The sequence below is a fragment of the Zingiber officinale genome, chromosome 11A (assembly GCF_018446385.1).
Source record: "Zingiber officinale cultivar Zhangliang chromosome 11A, Zo_v1.1, whole genome shotgun sequence".
Classification (NCBI taxonomy): Eukaryota; Viridiplantae; Streptophyta; class Magnoliopsida; order Zingiberales; family Zingiberaceae; genus Zingiber; species Zingiber officinale.
The window spans coordinates 14,084,665-14,104,488 of record NC_056006.1 but is presented as its reverse complement, the minus strand read 5'-3'; the positions used below and the strand labels follow the sequence as shown (position 1 = coordinate 14,104,488).

Here is a 19,824-nt window from a genome sequence, read left to right as displayed (position 1 = left end):
GGTAGTTTTTTTATGTTGTGGGTTGTGTTTTCCTCGTTGTAGTGAAGTAGGTTTTTATTAAACTGTATAGTTGTGATTGTCATCCGGAGGCTATACTATATGTTGGTGCGGGCACTACAAGAAAATTGGGAATCTACAACACTTAAACGACAACGCTTTTTATAAAAAGCGTTGTCTATTTTTTTTTAACAACGCTTTTAGTGAAAAGCGTTGTCTATTTCATTATTTTCTTATCAATAGACAACGCTTTTTTAAAAAGCGTTGTCTATTAGTGATTTTTACGGGTCAAAGACAACGCTTCGTAAAAAGCGTTGTCTATTAGCATTTTTTTTAGTGTCTACGACAACGATTTCTAAAAAACGTTGTCTACTGTCAAATTATCATCTCAATCTTAAGTGATCTAGACCGTTTATCTCAAGATCTGACGGCTGGATCTTCATCCATCTTCATCACAATATGGACAGCCCGATTAAAGGAGGAGAAAACTTGTTTCCTTTTACCCGTGGGACGACATAGTACTGGTGATTCCTTTCTGTTCGCGACATCTCCTCTCGCGCGGCTAGGGCACGCGACCTCCCACCGCCGGCCGTCTCTTCTTCCTCACCACCGACCGGCAGCTCTTTCTTCTCTTCACTGCCGCACAGACCCCTCTCAAGAATCGGGAAGTGCGGTGGTGGATTTCGCTGGCGATGACGACGCCCAACAACCTTCCCAACGGCGGCCACCACCAGCGCCCACACCCTCCGCCCGACCCTAGGAGGCAGCGCCACTACCTTGGCACGCCCATCGCCACCCCTTCCTCCTCCTCTTCCTCCGCCGCCTCCTTCAAGGGTTGCTGCTGCTACCTCGACGGCGCTCGATGTGATGTTTTAGCAATCACTCCTTTCTTTTATGTACAAGCGTGTAAATTGCTAGTCACCTTCTTCACACGACTTGTTGCTTCTTGTTACTTCGCTGCTTGGTGGATCTCTTGATCGACTCGATCCTCTGAAGTCTGATCTGTTCTCTGAATCTTGCTATGAACTCATCCGCCTTCTTGTCCACCTCATTCGCTTCCCCTCCTCCCGCTTCATGGTTTGACGTTTCTTCTGTGGCACCACCAGACGCCTCTGCAACGTCCTCCCCGCAATTATCGGCCTGCTCATTCCTTGGACTTGTTATGTCGTTGGTGGCATCCCGACATTCTCTCCTACTCGAGTTCTTCAATTCCTCTTTGAGCCTTCTGGCCGTTGCGTGATTTCCGTGCTCATGTTTGAGGTAGTCGGGTGGAGGCGGCGGTGGCGGACTGGCCTTGCTTTTGTAGATAATCTTCGGCTTCGACGTGTCGGATGAGAACGACGGCGAAGGAGAAAGATGCCTTGGAAGGCAAAGTGGGGGACGCGGGAGTTGAGGGAATGATGCTACTGCCTTTTATGCCGGCCACCTGTTCGACCTTATTCCCCTTCGACCCTGAGCGTGATATCCACGGGATTGGAGAGGGGAGTATTGCGGACTCGTTCTCTGAATCAAACAGGTGATCTTCAATTCCATAGTTAGCTGAGGTAGACTGCTCATCGTTCTCCTGGTTTCGTTGTTTTATGCTTCGAACGGGCAACAGCAGATGTGATGTTTTAGCAATCGCTCGATGTGGTTCGGCACAAGGATCTAAGCAAGCGCTTGCGGCCTCCTCCCTGCTGATCACCGACGCTTCTGCTCACTATGGTCGGCACACTGCCGCCTGGATCTACTTCCGGGATCTTCCTTGTTTTGTACAAGGATAGCGCCTGCGGTCTCCTCCCCTCTCAGGTTGAGCAGAAGCCACATCGATCTACGGCCTCCTCTTGTCTTGGGCTGATCAAAGGTCGAAGCATCACCGTAGGCCTCCTCTCCATTCGGGTTGAGCAGAAGCCCAGCAAGCAGCGTTTCTCCTGCGAACCGCTTCCAACCGTTGATGAGCAGGTAGAGATTAGGTGGTATAAGGTTATGTGATGGCTAAGAGTAGGGACAGAACCGAAGATTTTAGGGAAGCTACCCGTGTGACAGCTCTCTCTTTTGGCTACGACGAGGTTGGTTATTGGATTGAAACTATCTTAATTTTCTTCTTCCTATTGACGTGTTAGTGTTCCTTGCATTCATTTGAATATTCATGGGAGTTTTTCTTCTTGCTTCACTCTAGGCTATGCATATCTTAAATTGTAATTGCTATTTCTCAACAGTAAAGAATTCCAAGTTTGTTCTGTTTCAGAGTTTTACAGTTTGTGAGTTTGTTTCAATTGAGAACAATTCAACATACGTTAGAAACTGCTACAATGATACATGTAATTCATAAGATTTTAATGGCACCATGCTATAACAGTACATTTTTTTGGCTTGTCATTGTCTTTGACAGGCCAAATTGGCTGCGCTCTTGGCATCCTTCATTTTGCGCAAACCCTTGGAGAAACCTTCATTTGAAAAAGCTGCAATTAAGACGGTACATCAGCTGCAGAGTCTCTTGCTTTGATATTCTCTGGATACGTGATATCTCTATCATATTTGATAAATGTTTTGACAATTTTCTTATTTTTAGCTTGAAAGTATTTTAGAATTGGAACACTTCATCACTAAGCATCGGAAAGATTATGTGGATCTACATCGAATCACTGAACAGGAGAGGGACAACATTGAACATGAAGTGAGTTAGCCTAAGCTTCTGTTTGCAAAAAAGAGAGAAGAAAAAGTAGGGATTTAGCAAATCCAACCATGATGACAATGGTTCCTTTATTCAAATGCATAGACAACAAAACATAATTGAGCGAATACTGGAGGATGTTCAAAATGAGCAACACCAACAATATAGAGTGCAACAAGTGCTCCCCAAGAAGGCTCAACAATCGAAATTGCCTGCAAGAAAACCAAGGACTGTTCCCAACTATGCCCACATTTCAGCAATCAAAATCCAAGCAGCATATAGAGGTTACAGGGTAAGATCAATCTGTTTGTTTCAATTTGCACACATTATGATTTCATTGACTCATGCCCATCAAGTATTTGATTAAATGTCTTTTCCATTATATTAACTACTAAGAATTCCTACGAGTTTCATCCTATTTCTGTGATGCAATGCTTTATATAATCCAGTTCAAGTTCAATTAATAATTTATGATGGTCCTGAAATTATTGTTTGGTATCACATTAACAATGGCTCCATTTTAGGTTGATTCTGAAGTTATGAGAGTGGAGTGATCAAAGAGGAAGACAAAGTAGAATTATCACAACTAAGAGTTTAATCTCTGTAGCTTATCGCGCTTAGTTTCCTATTGATGTGATGACTTTATTCCATGAAATTAAGAAATTCTCAGTACTCCATGTGTCATTTATGGACTCAATTCAAGTTGATGGTTTTTTATTCATGGTACTATTTTTCAGCTTATGTACTGATTTTGATGTTCGAATTCTTTTAGGTACTTGATCCAACCATGAGGCCGAGTATAAAAGAGCTTTAAAAGGCTTCAAATCAAGTGTTTCTAAACATGTAACCATTATCGGTTGGCTATCAAATGGCTGTTCTTGGTGTTTAATGCCTATATTTCTCCTTAAACTTTGCAGTGTACTACTATTAGCATTTTGTAAAACAAGTAGTGTTGTATTTATACACTTCGTTTAGGAATACTTTTATAATGTCAGAATTCTATTATTTTGGTATGAGTTTGAAATCATTAGCTGAGTTGATTATATATAAAATTCAAATCTAGACATGGTAAAAGAAAAATAATAGTTTCGTAAATATAAAAATAATGATTTTTAAATATTTTTTTTTTATTTTTTTTCTTTAAAACGACAACGCTTTTAAAGCGTTGCAAAAAGTGTTGTCTTTGTAAAAAAACAACAACGCTTTTTAAGCGTTGTAATAGTGTTGCAAAAGCGTCGTCTTCGTTACAAATGACAACGCTTTAAAAGCGTTGTCGTTGAGCAGACTTTTAACAACAGTGCCTTTAACAACGCTTTTTCAGGCACAAAGACAACGCTTTAAAAGCGTTGTCTATTAACTTTTTTCTTGTAGTGGGGAAGCATCCGACGATCGAACTCGTGTTTTGATAACGGCAAAGAATTCAAAATTAAGATGTTTTTTAGTCTAACAAGTCTACTTGAGGATTTCAGGAAAGTCCTAGTGCAGTTAGGCAAAGGGAAAATCCTAGGGGGCGGTAACCCTAGGTCATAGGGGGTGGTAACCCTATGCGGAAAGTCTTGGCAGGTCGATGGCTTCAGGCAAAAGTCCTAGGGGGTGGTAACCCTAGGTGAAAAGTCCTGGTGTCGCGAACCAGGTGAAAGACTGGACTAGCCGGGGAAGCGGATGTCCAGAGAAGTCCGAAGCATCAGTCTTGAGCAAAGTCCAATGCTGGAGGATCGACTGGCAACAGGTAAATCTCCTGAGTGGAGTAGGTGAGGACGCGTTCCCCGCAGAGGGAACAGTAGGCGTCGGGTCGACCTAGGGCTTCCGGTGGGAAATCCAAAGTCAGACTCGGACAGTCCGAAGACTGTCAATTATTATGTTTTATCAGATTCTAACACTGTCTTGCAGGGTATTTTGCTCGGACTAACCTTTGTTTGCAGGTGAGGAGCCTGCTGGAAAAAGGTTGTCCGGGCGCCCGGGATGGATCCGGGCGCCCGGAGGTCCGGGCGCTCGGAACAGGTCCGGGCGCCCGGGACCAAACTTTATCCCTGCCGCGACTTCGCCACGTGGAGCATCCCGGTTGGTTGGCCACGTCACACTCCAGGCGCCCGGAAGGGATCCAGGCGCCCGAAATCGCATATAAAAGGAGGGTTGAGGTGCAGCTTCGAAAGACAACAATTATCTAGGCAATCTCCTTGCAACAAGCTGCTAACGACTCAATCCAGAAGTGCTGCAACGACACCCCGACAGCCCGGAGGTTCGGATTTAATCTTTTTGTTGTCGGTATAATCTTTTTACAGCTTTGAATTGTAATTAGTTTGTAATACTCTTAACGAACTTATAGTTGTTGTCCACCGAAAGCGATCAAGGATCGCGGGCCTTCAAGTAGGAGTCGTCACAGGCTCCGAACGAAGTAAATCCATTGTGTTCATCTGCTTGTATTTCTTTCATTTCCGCTGCGTTTTCACTCGAGTGTTTTACGATTTCGATAATCGAACGAAATAGCCACGAGCGCTATTCACCCCCCCTCTAGCGCTTCTCGATCCAACAATTGGTATCAGAGCGGGGTAGTCTTGAATCAGTGCAACCACTATTCGAGACAAGTTTTTCGTGGTTTTGTTCGGAATCGATTAGAATTTAGCCTCATAGCTATATTCTAATCTCTTTTTACGAATCGATTTTCTGCTCAAAGCTGGTCAATACCACTTGAGCCTGTTATTTTTTCCTTCCTCTCGCACTACTAATCCAAGACTTAGTCTTGGAATAGATCTTGTTGTTTCTGTTTTTTTTTTAGATCTAAATGTCCCAACAAGAAGGATTTAGCACCGTTCGTCCCCCATTATTTTCCGAAGAAGACTTCGGATATTGGAAGGGGCGAATGGAAATTTATCTAAAGATCCAGTTCGACACCTGGATGATCGTGAAAACAGGATTGCAACTACCAACTGGTACAGACGGTAAGCCTACATCCTGTGAAAACTGGGAGCCAGCATTTATCAAAAAGGTGGAAGCCGACGCCAAAGCCACCTGCACAATCCAGTGCGGCTTTACCAAAGAAGAGCTCAACAGAGTCGGTCCATTCTCCTCCGCAAAGGAACTATGGGAGAAACTGATCGAACTACACGAGGGCACCTCAGAAACCAAGGTGAGTAAACGTGATTTGTTACTAAATAAACTATATAATTTGAAAATGCAGGAAGGCGAGACGGCAAGTTCTTTGCACGCCCGAATTCAAGATATCCTGAATTCTCTACATGGAATCGGACAGAAGGTAGAAAACAGAGATATAATAAGGTATGCCCTTAACTCATTCCCTAGGAGTACACTATGGGCATCAATGGTAGATGCCTATAAAGTCTCTAAGGATTTGTCCTCCTTGAAATTAGATGAATTATTTAGCGAATTCGAACTCCATGAACAAACTAATGCACAGCCATCCGAGAAAGGGATTGCTTTGGTTGCAGGAACGAATCGAACACGGGAATCAAGAGGACGGCGAAAAATTGAATCAGAATCAGAAGATGAACCTGACTCAGAAGATTCAGAAGATGAACTGACCAGCGAACTTGTGAATCTTGTAAAGAAGCTCTACAAGAAGAAGAAGGGCTTCAACAAGAAAGATCTAAAGAAGGCAGTCCAATCTAGGGAGGCCCAACAAAACTCCAAGGTGAAGTTTGAAGTCACATGTTACGGGTGTAACCAGAAAGGGCATATCAAGGCCAACTGTCCCAACCAAAAGGAGGCCAAAAAGCAAAGAAGAAAGAATGCCCTAAAGGCAACCTGGGACGAATCTTCCTCGGAGGACGAAGACGACGAACTCGACCAAACGAGTTTACTCGCATTGATGGCCCGGGACCAGATCATCGAATCCGAAAGCGAGTCAGAAGCCGACTCTGAGCAAAGCCACGGATCCGCATCCGTTTCCGAAGGGCCAGACTCCGCTGTAAGTATTCCTAGGCTTAATAATTTAGTCAATTATTTACTTCGCAAATTAGCCAAGTCAAATTTGAAAATTAAGTCACTTTTAAAAGAAGTAACCATTCTTAAAGGAGTAACTAACTCAAAATCTTTAACTGAAGACTCAACTCAAGTACAACAACTTGAGAAAGAAAATTCAAATCTGAAAAATCAGTTAAATGATTTAAAAATTACTTTAGAAAAGTTCTCTCTGAGCTCCAAGAATTTGGATCTAATTCTTGGGACACAAAGAGCCGTCTACAATAAGACTGGGCTAGGATATAAAAGTAAAAAGAAATATAAATCGTATTTATCCTTAATAAACAAACAAAGTAGTAAATCAGTCCAAGCATGGGTCTCCAAGTCCAAATTGATAAATCAAAGTGGACTTGGCCAATACTGGGTTCCGAAAGATCAAATATACTTCCTCGACAGACCATATCGAGGCCGTGATCCAGGGAAAGCTAAAATGAAAACGATCAAAATTCAAAATTCGAAATTAAATTAAAAATCTAAGATCAAAATTCAAAAGTCGAAATTAAATTAAAAATCTAAAATCAAATTCAAAATTTGAAATTAAAAATCAAAATTATAAATGAAAAATAGAAGGAGGGTCCAAACTAGCTGGCACCTCCAACTGAACTACCCGACAGGGTAACTGAACCTAATTTACCCGGAATGGGTAAGACAATAATGGATTACCCGGCAGGGTATTTAAGGTTAGATTAAAACGGGATAAGTTTAACTTGAACCACAGTACTGGTGAAGTTTTTGGATGATAGTACGTTAGGGAAACTTGGGCATCGCATGTCTAGGAAGATATGACTTCGACCTGGTGCATTTGACCAAGTGGAACTGACCGAAGCTACCCTTAAATGGATCCTAACTAGTTAGACCAAGTTTTAGTATTAAGTTCAATGGGTAGGACTATTTGGAAAACCTCAAAGGCATGGTTACTTTAATGAGCTCCTTGTGACTCACCATAGCCCAGAAGTTTATCCAAAGAATGCTTACTTGTTGAATCCAAAGCTAAACCTGAATCTAACACAAGACTAAACAAAACCCTTAAATTGAACCTCAATTCATCTCACAAAAATTATAGGATTCCCTGATTGAGAAATGAGATCGGGTGAGATGACTAAGTAATTTCAAAGTTATTTTAAAAAACTTAAATTTCAAAATTATTTTAAAAACTTAAATTTCAAAATTATTTTAAAAACTTAAATTTCAAAATTATTTTAAAAACTTAAATTTCAAAATTATTTTAAAAAAACTTAAATTTCAAAATTATTTTAAAAACTTAAATTTCAAAATTATTTTAAAAACTTAAATTTCAAAATTATTTTAAAAAACTTAAATTTCAAAATTATTTTAAAAACTTAAATTTCAAAATTATTAAAAACTTAAATTTCAAAATTATTTTAAAAAACTTAAATTTCAAAATTATTTTAAACTTAAATTTCAAAATTTTAATACTTAAATTTCAAAATTATTTTAAAACCTAAATTTCAAAATTATTGTTATCTTGAATACAATAGAATAGAAAATTTAAGGAGACAATAAACATAGTGTCTGCTTCAATCACGCTATCTTTAAATCCATTAAAAAGAAACCAATTCAACTACTTCATGTGAGGAATTGGATCAATGGATGTTGGATAGTGGATGCTCCAGACATATGACTGGAGACAAGTTGAAGTTTACCAAACTCAAGTACAAGTTGCATTCGGCAACAACGGTAAACTTAAAGTAATCGGAAAAGGTAATATTGAACTTAGTTCCGATTTCGTTATTCGAAATGTTTTATTGGTTGACAATTTTAACTTTAATTTACTAAGTATAAGTCAATTGTGTGACAGCGGATATCTAGTTACTTTCGATAAATCCGGATGTCTAGTTAAAAATATTGAAAATCCAGAAATTAAACTTAAGGGACTTAGGAAAAATAACATCTACACAATTAATTTATCAATATCCTCTATAAAGTGTCTTCTGACACAACAAGAGGAAACCCAACTGTGGCACAGAAGGCTGGGTCACACACACACAAGACTTATTTCAAGAATAAGTCAAAATGGTCTAGTTAGAGGTTTGCCCAAATTAAAATTTATTGAAAATTCAATCTGTGATGCATGTCAAAAAGGAAAACAAACCAAGTCAACCCATAAGTCAACTAACCTAGAGAGATCCAACACCATACTTGAGCTCCTTCACCTTGATCTATTTGATTCACATGGAGCCAAATCACTAAACAAGAACCAATATTGCTTAGTAATAATTGATGACTACTCCAGGTACACTTGGGTAAAATTTATAAAAACAAAAGATGAAACCTATGAAATATTTAGTAATTTTTGCAACTTAACGGAAAATGAAAAAGATACTAAAATTAAAAGAATAAGAAGTGATCACGGAGGGGAATTTGAAAATCATAAGTTCACCCAATTTTGTAAAATAAATGGATACCAACATGAATTCTCATGTCCTAGAACCCCCCAACAAAATGGACTAGTAGAACGTAAAAATAGGACACTACAAGAAGCCGCTAGGACAATGTTAAACGAATATGAGTTAAGTCACCAATTTTGGGCTGAAGCAATAAATACGGCAAATTATATTCAAAACAGAATTTTAATAAACAAATATCACAACAAAACACCGTATGAACTCTACTATCATAAAATTCCCAATCTAAATATTTAAAAGTATTTGGTTGTAAAGTTCACATTTTAAATACTAAAGATTACTTAGGAAAATTTACACCCAAATCTAACCAAGGAATCTTCTTAGGATACTCCTCTACCAGTAGAGCCTTTAGAGTATATAATAAAAATACATTGAAAGTTGAAGAAACAACTAATGTAATATTTGATGAAGAAAACAACTTACCTAATATAAATGCAAATATTAACACTAATCCAATAGATGTAGATGATGATGAAATCCAAACTAATCTTAATGAGTCTGAAGAACCAGTTTCTGACTTACAAATAAGACCAACTAGAACAAGCACCTCTCACCCACCTGACCAAATTTTGGGTGACCCAAACCTAGGAGTCAGAACTAGATCGTCCTATAGAAACCTTAGTCAGATTGCTCTAATTTCTAAAATTGAACCTAAAACTATAGAAGAAGCCCTGCCTGATCCAGGCTGGATCATTGCAATACAGGAAGAATTAGCCCAATTTGAGAGAAACCAAGTCTAGGACCTTGTACCTAAACCCATAGATAAATCAATAATAGATACTAAATGGGTCTTTAGGAATAAGTTAGATGATCACGGTGATATAGTAAGAAACAAGGCAAGATTAGTAGCAAAAGGGTTTAGTCAAGTTGAAGGCCTAGATTATGATGAAACCTATGCTCCAGTAACTAGACTCGAGTCCATTAGGATGTTATTAGCTTATGCAGCCAATAAACACTACAACAAAAACTGCAAACGACAACGGATATTATCCGTTGTCGTAGGGTCAAAAAACCGTTGTAACTGAGGGTGTTGTAGAATGTATTGCCCTACGACAACGGTTTTGAAACCGTTGTCTTTGTAGACATTTGACAACGGTTTTTATCCGTTGTTGTTTATATGCTCAAAATTTGGCTACGAAGGATACAACAACGTTTTAAAACCGTTGTGGTAGATAATTTCAACAACAGAAATAAACCGTTGTGGTAGACTTTTTTTACAACAGATATAAACTGTTGTGGTAGATCATATTTGACTCGTTTTATTTTTTTACAACAGTTTTAATATATTTTACAACGGATAAAACCGTTGTCTTTTATCACTTTTTACAAAAAAAATTCGTTGTGATTTACCTAGTTTTTACAACATTTTTAACTGTTGTCTTTAATGTTCATTAATACCAAACAACTAATCTTATTTTAATATAAGCAAACCACCAATACAAAACTAAATATTTACTAGATTAAATCCAAAATAAACATCCATATATAATTCATCTTGTAGCCACATATATTACAAAAATATACAAAATGAGTTGTTACTCATCAAAATACACATCTTTTCCATTACTGTTCTCCATATACATTAAATCACATGTTTTCCATTTGTTGTTCTCCATATGACTTTTAATTTACAAATTAGCAAGGCAAGCTACATCCTAACAAAGCTCACTCCTTGCATAAAAAATCTCAAGCCTCACGAATTGGCCGAGTTACGTACCTGCAAGAGGAAAATTAAACAAAACTTATCAATTTCAGTTTAGATTTATTCATATAAATCTACATAAAATACAAGCAATATAACCAACTTATAGTCTAAGAAATAAAACTTATGCAATACAAGAAATTTCAGGATTTCACATAGCTCTAATATAAAACAATTCCATGACGACACTCAATTCCAGAATTCCAGAATTCTGATTTAGATTTATTCATATAAATCTACATAAAATACAAGCAATATAACCAACTTATAGTCTTAGAATTTAACTTATGCAATACAAACTTATGCAATATAAGCAATTCCAGGATAAAAGAAACAAATCAACTATTCAAATGTCTATTTAGGATGCAGACTGGCACCATATTCAACTACACAAGCAAGTCTATTCATGTCAGAGATTGCGATCATACTCATGTTGAACACTATATCAAGTCTAAGTAACATAGATGTGGAACAGTTGCAGCACTGGCACCATATTCAACTACACAAGCATTATCATACTAGAGATTTGAATGAACATTAGTTATCAAATTTCGTAAACAGTAAGCAGTAGAGTACTAGCCTTGTATGTTAAACTTGTTGAATGTACAATATCTCATAAGAAAGTTTACCTTTAATGCTATCACAATAATCACATCAGAGAGAATACACAAATTAATGAACTGATCCATAGTGAGTCTTAGCTCTTCAAGAACCTAAAAATAAGGATGAGGATAAATACAGTAATTCAATTAGCAATAAGCAGAATAATTCCATCACAAAGATTTTTTTGGAACTAGGATCCATTAAATGACGGAGAAATTCTAGCACACTAAAGTGTCCCAATAAAAGTACTTGTTATGCACAAGGAATGACCTCAATTGTTGTGTTAAGATCGTTAGTTGCATCTTCCCTCTTTGACTATCTAAAGAATAAAATAAGCTTAAAGATTATCATTATCTTGCCAAAAAAAAAGGAGGGGAACAATGACAAAAATGTAAAGACTAGCTTTTTGGCAAGTTCTTGTTTCTTCAGCTCTGGAGATTGACCGTCAAATACATATCTGGCATCAAAAAAATGATAATAAAATATTGTGGCTGAATGAGAAATAAAATGATATTTAGAAATGCAAATGGACTTACATTGGCTCGATACATGCTTCTAATAATCTGATAGTTCAATTGAACATCCCTTGCAAATGACTTATTGGCCATACAAAATGTCAAGAGTTAGAAGAAGAAATAAAGAAGTCCAAGTCAAGCATAAATTTTTCTCAAAATTAGAGCACTTTAACATTTATCATCAACAACAAGATGGAATAGAAGTGTAAGATCACCTTGTAACTTCGCCAGTCTGGTTAGTAAGAGTGTTCATGCCAGTTCTTCCGACAACGATCTGACAACTTTCACTAACCAAACAAGACCAATTTTCTTTGTCTACAAGTCGGTTGAGAAAGAAACGACTTTAAACTCATTGTTTTCACAAGCTCTACTATAAATTATGTTCATCATACAAGCTTTCTTCTAGAAGAGTAGGAGATGGATATGGCAAACAAACTAATTAAATTGTTCTAGCCCATGGCAATGACAGACTAAACCATTAGAAGTTTGTAGGATTATCAGTTTCTTCACTCAAACCAATTCTAACTCTCAGGCAACAGTATTCAACTATATTCCTCGATGATAAATATGGCTAACACAGTTCCCAAGAAAAAACATTTTCCAGATTCATACAAAGTCAACTCACATGAATAGAGTCTAATTGCAAATTACCATCATGGCATACACAAGGACTATAGAACATAAACCAAAAAAGAAAACTAGTTTCCTGAGCATCGTACAATAACTAGAGTAGCAAATACAACAGAGATGCCAAAGATGGAGTCAGAGAATCCCCTACACAGTTAAGTTAGTGCACTTCAATTACAAGACCTTGAAGGGAATACCAATAACTACACACTGGGGAATTTCATCAAACAATTTTACATGCCTACCTCTCTAGCCCAAGCAAAGTAGCCACAGCAGTAACGACCTAGAAAAATCCAAGCATAATTGATTAAAATTCCATAGTTCAACCTCACAAATTGCAAAATAAGGGGAAAATAGAGAAGCGACGGCCTAAAAAAAAAGAAACGCTTCTGACAAAGGAATGAGTAGACGACATGCCTCCCGACCGAACTGCCGCCCTGAAGTCATGTAGTGTGTGTATCGATTACATGGAAACTAGCCAGCATTGTAAATTGTGAAGTCCGGAGTACTGAAATCCTCTAATTCTTCTGGCGTAGGACGGATGCACTTGCGATCCTTCCAATTATTTCATGCAAAAGAGAGTTTTTCTTCTTCTAGTTTACATGTTTTCCCTTGACATTAAGGAGAGAAAGAGGAGATAGTTAGCTCACTAACACTAATATATGCATATGTATGATCCAGCGTGCTACTAACACAACTATGATTCACTACTAGAGATCAACAGAACCAACGCAAAGATGACTTATCTGGATAACTGTCGAACTGTAGAGTTGAAGAGCATCTGTAGCATTCTTATTAGTAGTATTTTTCACTTACATGTTGTGCATGAACAGGGAATGATAGGCCCTTGCAGAGACAATTTGAACTTTGATTCGATGCTCGGGATCCCAGTTGAGGAATTGGTCATTCACAAATACCTTGTATCATTCAGATGGCATATTAGGATCTATGAGGAATTACATCAAACACTTGATGTGCATGTGTACCTTATCCAAAGAGGTGAGGTGTTAATAGATCAAACTTCAAATAACTTCCTCCCTCAGATGAAGATGAAATAGTTACTTATGGAATTACAAAATTAACCAAAAAGCAGAACTGAAACCCCAAAACTAGACAACAGAACGACAGCAAAACAATTTAAAAGAAAACTGAATTCAACCAGAAGTAAAATAGTTGTAGATTTTGAAAACTCATCATGGCATCCTCTATCTGCCCTTTTGTATCCGATTACTTCCTTTGAGAACTTACAAGGGAAATCAGTAAAACATATTTTTTGTATCACTAAACTTCACAACACGATATTTCATATCTACATTCATGTATGTACCAACAATATGGTATAGGGCCAAAATGCACATACCTGATGAAGTATGATTGGTTTGTTGGCGAAATCAACCAATGGCTTTGGGAAACTTAGTGTCAAAGGATGGAGGCGAGTGCCAAATCCCCCAACAAGGATGAGTGCTTTCATGGTGTATAATTGCTTTACTTCTATAAATCAGGTGGAAGATCTGAAGACCAAGCAACAAACCAAATTTGTTAAGCCTTATATATATGATGAATCTTAAGTTAATCACAGAGAACGCAAAACTAAGTTCGCCAGATCTGTCACAAGAAAAGAAGACAAAAGCTAAAGACTTTCAGCATTTAGCATTAAAATCTAATTCTGGAACTCCATAAATCACCCGGAAAAGATCAAGAACTCACCGCAATTCAAAGCGATAGCTAGCGAGAAAAGAACAAATGAAATACAATAGAAGAAGAGGTTCAGGATCTCACCAAAAAAAGATATTTTTTATTTCGGGATTCGATGAGATTCCCAAACAAAAAGAGTCGATCCTGCCCGTGAGAAAGAGGAGAAGAGGAAGATCACGACGATCTTCGAAGCCCACCTATGACCACCAAAGAAGATCAACGAAAAAATCGTTCTTTTTCTCCTAGCAGAAAACAAGAGTAAATGCAAAAATCTCTCGGAAACAGAATCTTGACATGGAATCGGGGAAGCGGAACCTAAAGTGATCATCTTCGAAGCGCCAACCAATCTAGAAGAAGCTTCCTCCGCCGCTCCCCTGCGAAACTCCACACAAACCGCGCTGCCTTCACTAGTGGCGCGCTGTCGTCGTGGCAGATCCCGTTCTCCGGTTTCTCCCTCCCGTGCGTCTGGATCTTCGGCAGCCCATTGGAGAACGCCGCTGCTCACCAGGAAATGAGAAGGAGCACAACGTCGTATGAGGAGAGGGAAAGATAAATGGCTTAGGTTTGGGAACGCGAAAACACGGCGCCGAAAAGAAAACAGCGAGGGAAAGGAAAACAGCGAGGGAAAGGAAAACAGCGAAGGGGGGAAATGACCAAATTCAACTACAACGGTTTTTTGAAAACTGTTGTCGTAGCCGCTAAAAACGCGGATAAAGACAACGGTTTATAAAACCGTTGTAAAAAATGTTGTCGTTTTAAAAAAAAGTCGCTCAATGACAACAGTTTTGCTAAAACCGTTGTCTTTTATATTTAATGGGGAGCTCAAAGACAACGGTTTTGGCAAAAATCGTTGTCTTTGAGCAAATACGCAACGCTTTCTCTTAAAACCGTTGTCATAGGGGTGTTGTCGTTTGCAGTTTTTGTTGTAGTGAAAGGATTCAAATTGTACCAAATGGACGTTAAGTCAGCCTTTTTAAATGGTTTTATCAAGGAAGAAGTCTACGTAAGCCAACCTCCAGGGTTTGAAGACATAGACTATCCTAATCACGTTTTTAAATTTAAAAAGGCACTATATGGACTAAAACAAGCTCCTAGAGCATGGTATGAAAGATTATCTAATTACTTAATATCCAAAGAATTTAACCAAGGACAAATGGATCCTACTTTGTTCGTGAAAACTATAGGAAAAGACATCTTTATAGCCCAAATCTATGTTGATGACATAATTTTTGGCTCAACTAACTCAAAATTTCTAAAAGAATTTATTAAGTTAATGGAAAGTGAATTTGAAATGAACATGGTTGGGGAACTCAACTTTTTCTTAGGCTTACAAATAAAACAAACCAAAGATGGAATCTACATTTATCAAACTAAGTATGCTAAGGAGTTAATCAAAAAATTCAGCATGGAAAACTCAAAAATTATAACTACTCCAATGGCAACCAACATAAACATTGACTCGACATCGAAGGAAAACCAGTAGACCCAAAATACTATAGGAGTGCCATAGGAGTTTACTTTATCTAACTGCAAGTCGACCGACATATTGTTTGCAGTAGGTATGTGTGCAAGATACCAATCCTGTGCAAAAGAGTCACACCTAACATATGTTAAAAGAATACCGAGGTATATTAAAGGAACTCTAAATGTAGGACTTTGGTATCCAAGAACTTGCACTTTTGACCTTTATGGCTATTCTGATTCAGACTATGCCGGTGCAAGCTAGACAGAAAAAGTACAAGTGGTAGCTGCCAGATTCTAGGTAGCTGGTCAAGCAGAAAGCAACATTGTGTTGCTCTATCCACTACAGAAGCTGAATACATAGCTCTAGGAGAATGTGCATCCCAATTGTTATGGATGATGCATACACTAAAAGACTATCAACTAGACTATAAAAATACTAAAATCTTTATTGATAATATCAGTTCAATTAATCTGACCAAAAATCCTATACACCACTCTAGGACCAAACACATAGAGGTAAAACATCACTTTGTAAGGGATCATGTAGCTAAAGGTGAAATTGCACTCAACCACGTTGAGTCCAAATCAAACCTAGCTGACATTTTTACTAAACCCTTACCTGAACTTGAGTTCAGTGGACTTAGAAGGCAAATAGGAATGTGCTGGGTAGAATAGATACCTTACTACTATTATTTTGTTAACTTCTAGGCAAAACAGTTTTCAAAACTCCAATTTTACTAGACTTTCAAAAGTTGGGTTTAGTCTAGGATTTCCCCCTAGATATCATGTTCCCCTAGAATTAAGCGAGAGCATCTCACAAAACACCTAGGTTTACCTTGATTATGGTTGAAAAACATAGAATGGCGTGAGATGCATAGGGTATAGCCTGGACTCAAGAATGCTTATATCTGTGCATCAATATGAGTCTGGGCGTTAAATATGCAATAAACATTAATCAAGTGAAAGTTCTCCAGCTCTAGTCAAGTCTATCTGGACCTAAATAACTTAACTTGACTAACCTGGTAAAAGCTATTGTCCTATAGACAATCAGCAAGTAGCTAAAGGTTAGACAGTTGGCAAAGGATACTCAATTTTTTTTAAAAGAATGTTTTGTTCTCTATGGCTCTGATACCTAATATATAAACATGACTTGTGCTTGGACTTAAGGACCAATTGAACTTAAATGAATAAACCTATCCTAAATACTTAAATTCCAATTAACCTTAAAAACTCTGTTAAACCTTGCTAACTTTAATCATGCACAACTCTTTACACATGGCCCATTTTTTTGAGTTATGACAAAGGGGGAGAGTAGCAAAAATGTAAACATAAAATTCAAAGTAAAAATTAAGGGGGAGCAAAAGTTAAGGGGGAGCCAAAGTTAAGGGGGAGCATATAGGGCAAAATTTACTTTAGTTGCAAAATTTACTTTAGTTGCCTTGTTCATCTATACTTAGCAAATTTTGCCTGTGTTTAAAATGACTATCTATTCGAGTGTTTACTTAACTTCGAATTTGTGTTGCCATAATCAAAAAAGGGGAGATTGTTGGTGCGGAAAGCATCCGACGATCGAACTCGTATTTTGATAACGGCAAAGAATTCAAAGTTAAGATGTTTTTTAGTCTAACAAGTCTACTTGAGGATTTCAGGAAAGTCCTAGCTGCGGTTAGGCAAAGGGAAAACCCTAGGGGGCGATAACCCTAGGTCATAGGGGGTGGTAACCCTATGCGGAAAGTCTTGGCAGGTCGATCGCTTCAGGCAAAAGTCCTACGGGTGGTAACCCTAGGTGAAAAGTCCTGGTGTCGCGAACCAGGTGAAAGACTGGACTAGCCGGGAAAGCGGATGTCTAGCAGAAAGTCCGGAAGCATCGAGTGCTGATCTGGAGGATCGACTGGCAACAGGTAAATCTCCTGAGTGGAGTAGGTGAGGACGCGTTCCCCGCAGAGGGAACAGTAGGCGTCGAGTCGACCTAGGGCTTCCGGTGGGAAATCCAAAGTCAGACTCGGACAGTCCGAAGACTGTCAATTATTATGTTTTATCAGATTCTAACACTGTCTTGCAGGGTATTTTGCTCGGACTAACCTTTGTTTGCAGGTGAGGAGCCTGCTGGAAAAAGGTTGTCCGGGCGCCCGGGATGGATCCGGGCACCCGGAGGTCCGAGCGCCCGGAACAGGTCCGGGCGCCCGGGAACAAACTTTATCCCTGCCGCGACTTCGCCACGTGGAGCATCCCGGTTGGTTGGCCACGTCACACTCCAAGCGCCCGGAAGGGATCCAGGCGCCCGGAACCGCATATAAAAGGAGGGTTGAGGTGCAGCTTCGAAAGACAACAATTATCTAGGCAATCTCCTTGCGACAAGCTGCTAACGACTCAATCCAGAAGTGCTGCAACGACACCCCGACAACCCGGAGCTTCGGATTTAATCTTTTTGTTGTCGGTATAATCTTTTTACAGCTTTGAATTGTAATTAGTTTGTAATACTCTTAACGAACTTATAGTTGTTGCCCACCGAAAGTGATCAAGGATCGCGGGCCTTCGAGTAGGAGTCGTCACAGGCTCCGAACGAAGTAAATCCATTGTGTTCATCTGCTTGTATTTCTTTCATTTCCGCTGCGTTTTTACTCGAGTGTTTTACGATTTCGATAATCGAACGAAATAGCCACGAGCGCTATTCACCCCCCCCCCTCTAGCGCTTCTCGATCCTACAATTGGTATATTGTAGGATCGAAAATAATTTAGATATCTCCACAATAGCATGATATTGTCCACTTTAGGCCTAGACCCTCATGGCTTTGCTCTTGGGCTCTCCACAAAAGGCCTCATACCAATGGAGATATCTTTTTCTCTTATAAACCCATGATCTTTCCCATGTGTTTCCAATATGGGACTATGTTTGTAACCTTGCAACCCCAACAATCCCCCCCCTCAAACAAAGGACCATAGGCTTCCCACGTCTGATCCTCGACCCACCAGGTCTTCCTGCCCCTCGGTCCACCCGACCTACTAGGACTTCCTTGCCTAGTCGCAACTAGGACTTCCTGCCTGGTGTCTGGTCCTCTTGATCCGAACATAGGAGCCCCCACTTTCTTTGTTCGAGGTCAATATTGTACCCACATGGCTCAATCAGACCATAGCTCTTGTGCACAGTCGGTGGTTAAACCTTCTGGCAGTCCGGGCTCTGATACCAATTGTAGGATCGAAAAGAATTTAGATATCTCCACAATAGCATGATATTATCCACTTTAGGCCTAGACCCTCATGGCTTTGCTCTTGGGCTCTCCCCAAAAGGCCTCATACCAATGGAGATATCTTTTTCTCTTATAAACCCATGATCTTTCCCATGTGTTTCCAATATGGGACTATGTTTGTAACCTTGCAACCCCAACACTATATTAACTGCGTGGATTGTTTATTTAATTATTGTATATGTTCCAGCCATGTTGGTCGAGGATAGAGAGGTCCTGAGGGCTTGTAGACAAGTTTTAGATTATCACCCGTACATGGGAGATATTGCCGAAATTTCACTGGCATGGACTCCCCCGAGGCATGACAATTTATTTGGTATCAGAGCGAAGTTTTGTGATTTAATTTGGGTATTTTCGGATTTGTACAGATTTTCGTTGATTTTTTATGTTTCGAAGAATTCCGAGATATTCTTAGATAAGATTATATTTGGAGACTTGGTAGCGATGAAACATCTCTAGATGGTAAATAGGTATGATGATTAATTTTATAATTTTGGTATTGTAGTAATACCTAGGTAATAATTTAATAGATATGAGGTGAAGTACACGTGTTCCCATGTCGAGACGTGGTGCAGGACGACCATGCAAGAGGGTGTTGGAATCTCTGGCGACGGAGTCGCTAGAGAGGTCTGCTGGGATCGATCTTATCGGTCATGGATAGACTCCTCATGGTATTGCGGGCACGTCGGGCTCTCGGATCTCGACGGTTCATTCTCCAGACTTACCCACACCTATAGCATTCATTGTACCACTAGCGGTACCACCTGCGACATACCTGGCCCCTCCACCAGTAGTTCCTGCTACTGCGTACCCGGCACCTCCTCTAGCCGCGCCTACGGTGTACCCGACACCACCGCCACTTATGCTTGCAACTGCATACCCGGCACCCACACTAGCAGTACCAGTTTCTCCTTATCCG

At 39.2% G+C, this 19,824-nt stretch overlaps 1 protein-coding gene across 2 annotated transcripts; it reads left to right on the top strand.

Annotated features, from left to right (window-relative positions):
- Window positions 1–504: 504 nt before the first annotated feature.
- LOC122032612 (syntaxin-81-like) lies at window positions 505–3,663 on the top strand. 2 transcript variants are annotated; one of them, XR_006126155.1, is made up of 5 exons: window positions 505–2,045; window positions 2,369–2,452; window positions 2,549–2,653; window positions 2,756–2,942; window positions 3,423–3,663. XR_006126155.1 is itself a non-coding variant. In XM_042591921.1 (4 exons), exons 1-4 carry the CDS (start codon window positions 1,968–1,970, stop codon window positions 3,462–3,464), a joined length of 309 nt encoding a protein of 102 aa, XP_042447855.1. In that variant the 5' UTR covers window positions 505–1,967; the 3' UTR covers window positions 3,465–3,663. The 2 variants fall into 2 exon arrangements, 1 of the variants encoding a protein (XP_042447855.1); XM_042591921.1 differs by lacking the exon at window positions 2,756–2,942.
- Window positions 3,664–19,824: the final 16,161 nt, after the last annotated feature.

Bases quoted from the DNA above. Each gene is read 5' to 3' on its own strand.
- LOC122032612 (XM_042591921.1), top strand. From the start codon at position 1,968: ATGGCTAAGAGTAGGGACAGAACCGAAGATTTTAGGGAAGCTACCCGT. The intron at 2,046-2,368 runs GTTGGTTATTGG...TGTCTTTGACAG, and splicing joins TCTCTTTTGGCTACGACGAG to GCCAAATTGGCTGCGCTCTT. The intron at 2,654-3,422 runs GTGAGTTAGCCT...GAATTCTTTTAG, and splicing joins GGGACAACATTGAACATGAA to GTACTTGATCCAACCATGAG.